General features: G+C 38.5%; 1 protein-coding gene across 3 annotated transcripts; it reads left to right on the top strand.

The window, feature by feature from the left end:
• The first annotated feature begins 5,172 nt into the window (after window positions 1-5,172).
• On the top strand, window positions 5,173-6,777 carry LOC110778485 (callose synthase 3-like). 3 transcript variants are annotated; one of them, XR_002530854.2, is made up of 3 exons: window positions 5,173-6,054; window positions 6,140-6,350; window positions 6,558-6,777. XR_002530854.2 is itself a non-coding variant. In XM_021983036.2 (3 exons), exons 1-3 carry the CDS (start codon window positions 5,977-5,979, stop codon window positions 6,607-6,609), a joined length of 276 nt encoding a protein of 91 aa, XP_021838728.2. In that variant the 5' UTR covers window positions 5,205-5,976; the 3' UTR covers window positions 6,610-6,777. The 3 variants fall into 3 exon arrangements, 2 of the variants coding, with proteins under 2 accessions (XP_021838728.2, XP_021838729.1); XM_021983036.2 differs by having other exon boundaries at window positions 5,205-6,054; window positions 6,140-6,285; XM_021983037.2 differs by having other exon boundaries at window positions 5,218-6,054; window positions 6,140-6,262.
• The last annotated feature ends 438 nt before the right edge of the window (window positions 6,778-7,215 follow it).

Raw genomic sequence — 7,215 nt, 5'->3', positions numbered from 1 at the left:
AACACCTCTGGACATAATAAGGATGACAACTCTTACCTTATGTTCAAGAGCAAGCATCGAGCGACAAAGGAATTAGGAAATGCACACTTGTCCCTAAGGACAAGTGGGAGACTGAAGGAAATAGTGCCCTTGGTCCAAGTATGCATATAATATTAAATGTAATAAATGCGATTCAGTATTAATTAACAAGTTAATAATTCAGTGAGATCAAGTGAGCTGAATGCCTAGCTAGAGGCCGCTTCAGTTCAAGTGGAATTAATTATATTAATCCACAGCTTACTCTTGACTGAACCCGTAGGGTCACACAAATAGTACGTAAACGGATCAAGTATTTAATGGCATTAAATACTCCATCTATGGATATTCGGTATCGACGGATCTTGGTTTCAGTGGGAGCTGAGATCGTCACAAGCAAGAAAGGAATACTCCGGAAACGATGATATTGCCGGAAACGGAAATATGGATCGTATCGGAAATATAAATATTATCCAAGTCGTAGATGTTGCCGGAAACGGAAACATGGTACGTATCGTAAAATATTAATGGAAATGGAAATATTGCCGGAATCGGAAATATTGCCGGAAACGGAAATATTGTCTGAATCGGAAATATTACCGGAACTGGAAAATAATTCCGGAAACGGAAATATTAAATATTTGTTCGAAACGGAAATTAATTCCGGAATCGGAAATGTTAAATATTGTTCGTATCGGAAATGAAATCCGGAATCGGGAAATTAATCGGAAGCGCGTCGTATGAATTAGCATCGGACGAGCTTGCTAGACGAAAGCCCAGCACGAAGCCAGGCCCACGTCCAGCAAGAGAAACGCGCGCCACAACGCACCAGCCAAGGCTGCGCCAGGCCCACCGCAAGGCAGGCCCAGCGCGCGCTAAGGCTGCGGCAGCGTGTGGGCTTCGTGGCAGTGGGCTGCGAGTGCTCATGGGCTGCGCGCGCGCGCGCGCATGGCGCTCCTCGTGGGCTGCTGTGCCTGCGTGTGTGTGTTTGTGTTCACATACGAAACCTAAAGCGTATAGGATTCATTTAATGATTAAATTCCTAATCCTAAAAGATAAATTAATTAAATAAGAGTTCTACTAGGATTCTAATTTAATTAATTCGTATCCTAGTAGGATTCTAATTCTCTTTCCATACCCCTATAAATATGTGGCATGGGTTCACAATTCATAATGAGTTTTGAAGTATTCAAAGTGATTTTTGGGAGCAAAAATTCAGTCACATTCTTGCCCATAATTGCCGAAAATTATAGTACCTTAAGGGCGATTCTAGTTAATCAATCTTAAGGCAGATCCGGACGTGCTGTGGACTATCTACGGAGGGACGACACTTGGAGTCCTAAAGACTTGTTCTTGTTCGGTTCGGGCGCAGATTGGGAGGGCACGCTACAAAGTGTATGCACCTAAATTATGCTATATGATTATGTGTAAATAATATGTTTCTTGGTTTTATGGTTTTTTCGCATGATTTATGTTTATTCATATGTATCATAACCTAACACATATTTCCTTCAAGAATCACTGAGGTGGCTGCAGCTGGTGAGTAACACTACTCTTCACTTTGCACGCAAACTTTACCACCCAACTAGCAGCAGTAGGAGCAGTAAAACTTTCCCAACTTTTCTCCTTGACATAAACTGCATGAATCCATTTCACCCATAAATTATCCTGTTTTTGAGCAATGGCCCAGGCCTGCTTTCCCACAGCTGCTTGATTCCAAAGCAACAAGTTTCTGAAACCCAGACCACCGTGAGTCTTTGGTTGGAAAAGGTGATCCCAAGCAACAGACCCAGGTCTTGCATCATCAAAAGTTCCATACCAGAGGAAAGCTCTACAGATAGAGTTGATCTTTTTGAGAATAGCTCTGGGAAGCAAAAACATGTGACACCAGTATATACACAAATACTCATCGGAACTGAATTGACCAACTAAACTCTACCAGCAAAAGACAGATTTCTAGAACTCCAGTGCCTAACTCTTGCTGTCATCTTATCCACCAATTGCTCACAATCATAGGCTTTCAGTTTCCATGGGCTCACAGGCACACCCAAGTATTTGAAAGGTAAACTCCCCTGAACAAAACCAGTTAAATTAGTGATGACTTCAACCTCCTGAATATTCATGCCACAACAATACAGAGAAGATTTAGAGGCATTGACCATCAGACCACTGGTATTGGAGAAGATCTTAAACCCCTCCATCATCATACTAATTACCCTTTGGTCCCCTTTACAGAACATCAGTAAGTCATCTGCAAAGCACAAGTGATTCAACCTTAAGTATCTACATCTAGAGTGGAATTTGAACCCTGGGCACTCTCCTACAGCTTTCATAGTTCTGGAGAAGTACTCCATACACAAAGTGAAGAGGAGAGGGGAGAGGGGATTTTATCCTTAAAGTTAATTTCATGTTACATTACTAAAATCAATGATGTAGAAGAAATATTACGAATGTGAAGATAAAAAATTGAAGAGAAGAATGTGCCATGGATTGCGATTCTCGGATTTCTCTCCTCCTCTAGCTTGCAATCAACGTTTTTTCAACCGAATTCGACCACTTTCTCCCCGGCATGGTACTCTTCTCTCTTAGTTTTTTGAATTAGGGTTTTTACCCTCCCTTTTGATTTCGAGTTTGTTGAATTAGGGTTGATTTTATTTCTCTCCCTCCTTTGTTCTTCGTACTACTTGAACAAGATGTATAAAAGACCAAGGATCGAACAAGATCTTGTAGTTTTCGATGGTATTCTAGCTTCCTTCTCAGTTCATTCAGTGGATTATGCGCTGGGTCCAGCCAGTTGTTAGGTTATGAACAATCTAATGTCATGCAGAATAAACCATAAATGCCAGAATCCAAATTAAATGCACATAATCATTTAGCATAATTTAGTGAACGCACTTTGTGATGCGTGTCTTCCCTTGCTGCTCCCTAACTGACCAAGAACAAGTTAGAACGCCAAAGGTCATCCATTCGTAAAAAGTCCACAGTACGTTCGGATTCTCTTTAGATCGTACCAAATAGGATATAAATAAGGTTTATGATTTCGGGATCTCACTTTTAGGTGATAGGCATAGTGTATTGAATTATGTGTTGTAATTCATGACCATAGGCCATGTATTTATAGGAAAAACCCTAGGAGCCAAAACCCTAGACCGATTTAGAAAAGTTTTTGGAATATACCAAAAACCAAAACCCTAAAAAACTAGGGCTAGACGGCAGCTTGCAAGGCAAGAAAACCGAGTTGATGCACAAGTAAGGCTTCGAAGCCTGCCCTATGCGCTGGCCAACCCCAGCCATGCATGTGCGCTGGGTTGCTGGGCCTGGCGTGCATCTTTGTGCGCTTGGCCTTGTGGCTTGGCGTGCATTGCTATGCGCTGGGCCTTGTTGCCTAGCGTGGTGTGATGCACTTGCAGGCTGGCTCGTCGAGCGATGGGCTGGCCCATGCGTTGGCCTGTCGCTCGTCGAGCTTCCCATTTGTTTTTCCGATTCTGGAATTTATTTCCGATTCGAACAATATTTACGTTTCCGATAGTATTTCTGATTCCGACAATATTTCTGATTTCGACAATATTTCCGATTCTGACAATATTTCTATTTCCGATAATATTTCCGATACGAACCATATTTCCGTGTTCGGCAATATCTTCGACTTTGATAATATTTATATTTCCGTATGAACCATATTTCCGTTTCCGATAACATCTTCATTTCCGGCAAATATTATTTCTTTGCCTTTTGACAGTTTGTTTAGCTCCCACTGAAACCAACATCCGTCATTTTTTAATATCCATAATTAGAGTATTTACTGAATATAATATTCACCTAAATACTTGATCCGTTCACGTATTATCTGTGTGATCCTACGAGTTCAGTCAAGATTAAGTTGGGATATTAATGACATTAATTCCACTTGAACTGAAGCGGCCTCTAACTAGGCATTCAGATCACTTGATCTCACTAAATAATCAACTTGTTTAATTAATACTAAACCGCATTTATTAGACTTAGCATTAAATGCAAACTTGGACTAGGTTCTCTTCTCTCATTTCTCAACGCCGTGTTGAATTATTCAATTCTAGGGTTCGATTCTTTGCAGCTCCTGTTCACGTTGTTTTCGTAATTCTATCTCGGTTGGTAAGCATTCTCTCCGAGAATCGGGGGCGCTTCGTGTTTGGATTCAACTTTCCGTTTATTTCATCCATAAGAGTGGTAATGACCAATGTCGATATTTGTATCAATTATTCAAGTTTTTATGAACTTTTTCTCTGTACATAGTTACAAGTACCTTATTCCCTAGGTCACATTGCTACTTTGTTAGATTGTAGTCTTTTTTATTCAGCTTCTTACACCTACGGCTCATTTAGGTCATGGATCCTTGTTTTCGTAACACTTGCTTGAATATGAACTAGAACTTTATGATCAACCACTGCTCTCACACAATAGTAACTATTCTCCTATGCAAGGGATGAACATAGGTGCATATTTTGCTATATTTTTTCAGCGAGCTTCAGATGCTTACCTAAGATCAGCTTTCAAATGTTGCATGTCTGTAAGGATTATGTAGATTGTCCTTCATGCAGTTAAAAGCTTGATAATCGAGTAATCATTAGCTCTTAGTCTAATATAATGGTTGTAGTGACTTAGTGTTGACACCTAATGCCTTGCTGTCATCCTGAAATTTTGATGAGAAATTAATTATTTTCAGGGGAAAATCAGATCTACAAGAAATTAGATCTTGGTTTGGGCCCAATTGAATGTGGACAGTATATTAAAGAACTTCTGTGCCCAAGTTTTCGAGGAAGGGGGTATACTCCATGCGCAGAGTGTGGAATAGAGCGGTCTAGACAAGACTGATCTCTTTGCAGGGGGAAGGTATGACATGATGTATATTGACGTAATATTTAATGGGTGTAAGCCTGATGGTAAATACAGTGCTACTAAAAGTCTAATAAACATGTTTTGTTCTTGATGTTATGCTTTATTAATTGTACAGAAAAGTAAACGGACCATACTTTCAATGAAAGTGAGCTTCGGTATATTTAACATATATACACAACATGTCACTTTCCTGGTAGTGATCTATTTGGGCCATATGAACTTCTGAACTTCGCACTTTTGGGTCCTTATATCTATGGCAGGTATGCAACTTTCCTATCATAGTTCAGGCACTTCTTCAACCTTGATTAAATGGTTGGTATTCTTTGACTTTCATCTCTAAATTTGACACTTTTTGTACATTTTCTTCTTCTAGTGAATCTTGGAACTGGTAAGAGTGGCATAAGTAAGAGTTTTTTGGTTGCCATTTCGGTAGTGGTGATTACTTATGTTGTTACAGTATCTATGCTCGTCATAGTTCTCCTCATGCGAAGGGAAAACAGAAGCCAACAATTGTCAAGAACGAAATTATAAGTTCACTGTAGATTAATCATAAAATATATTTAGTCTCACTATTGGGCTTGTTACTGAAAATTGTTATTACTTCCTACTTCCTAGAATGCAGCTTACAATGGTCACGTTGAATCAAGGAAGCGCACTGAACATACATGTCAAGGGTTTAAACTTCAAGGTTTTGATCGTAATGCTCACAGAGGGGGTAACAAAAAAAGTCTTGTACAGGGTAATTAAAATTCTGAAAGCTAGTTTATGGTTCCTATTAATTTCTTATCCACTTTGTCTTATTTAATACTAATAGGACCATTTAGGACTCTATTGGTGGTTATAAACATTTCGATTGGTAAGCAACTAAGCATTCTCTTTGAGTATTAGGGATTTCATAAAAATTAATTACTTGTTTATGGACCGTGCTTATACCTAAGTGATTGGGGTGGGGTACGTGGCCGGGAGGATTTCTAGAGGAAGTTATTAAACGTTCTAGGTGCGCTTGAAATACTTTTACTTTTAATTCTTCTTCATTTTAGGGCTCTGCGGTTGTGCCCCTATAAATATCTTAGTGTGGAATTGTGGATGTGTGATGCCAAATGCTTTATATTGGAGCATGTAAATGGATTCCCGATGATACAATGGCCCCCATTTCACTTGCGAGTAAGGTTTTTCATTGTGTTTTTACATTTTAATAGCATGTATTCCATACCTTTATTTTCTAATTGATCATACTGGTGCCTTGCAGATTTCTATTGCGCTAGATATGGCGAAGGACAACAATGGGAAGCATCGGGAACTTATAAAGAGAATAGAGGTTGATCCATATATGTCATGTGGTTTTCGAGAATTCATGATCGAGATCAAACAAGTTAAATCCTTTTTCCTGTTAAAGTATGTCCCAAGTGCATGAACATTTGTGGGTTGGGAATTCTTTCAATGAATGATTGTCATGGCAGGTTCTGGTTTGAGTTTACTTAGGTTTATTATATGCCCGATTCTATATTAGTTTCTCTTCATACCATAGATGTGCGTGCAGCTCTAGTTTGTGTATTTTGTTTGACTAGCAATCTAATTTGCTGTATTACGGTACTAAGACATATCATGTCAAGATGTTGTCTGTTGAATTCGATATTTACATTTTGAAGGTGTGACTTTTTTTTCAGGATCTTGCAGAACTTCATCCCATCCTCTTTGTGCAAGGGAGGTAAAAAATAAACTAGAAATCTGTGGAAGGTCTGGTTGGGATGATGTAAGAAATTATAATATTGTTGAATTTGGAACTGTATACATCATATATGGTGTTTAAGTAGTATTTTCTTATGTAATAACGACACTGTCAGCAACTATGTTGCTTGGAATTTCTTTATATTGGTTTCATGAACAGATTGAACTGCATTCGGGCAAATTTTTATTGCTTTATAGTGTCATGAACAGAATCATATAGAGCAGTGATTCGCTCGGTTCCTCAATTGAATTAGCTCTATTGTCGGGGAATAAAATAAAAAATCTTAAAATAGGCTATAAAAGTTACCCTTCATATTCAAGATTAACATATTCACGAACGTATTAATTAATCATGTAATATTGGTCTAATTGTTATTTTTTACAAAGCTCTTATCCCAGAGTTTTCTCCCCTAATTGCTCTGCTTGTTTGCTAATTTTGTTATGACAATTGGTTTCAATATCATTTAGTTCGTCAGAACAAAATTGTTTTACAAGTTGACATTATTGGATGAACGGGTTGATATTTTTTTAAATAGTAGGGTATTTCAATTGTGACTACGATTAGTAACTAAGTTAGATTCTACATTATTTAAATTA

This window comes from Spinacia oleracea, chromosome 3, assembly GCF_020520425.1.
Source record: "Spinacia oleracea cultivar Varoflay chromosome 3, BTI_SOV_V1, whole genome shotgun sequence".
In the NCBI taxonomy this organism is placed as follows: Eukaryota; Viridiplantae; Streptophyta; class Magnoliopsida; order Caryophyllales; family Amaranthaceae; genus Spinacia; species Spinacia oleracea.
The sequence above is the reverse complement of the archived record's forward strand: the minus strand, read 5'-3'. Positions and strand labels throughout refer to the sequence as shown.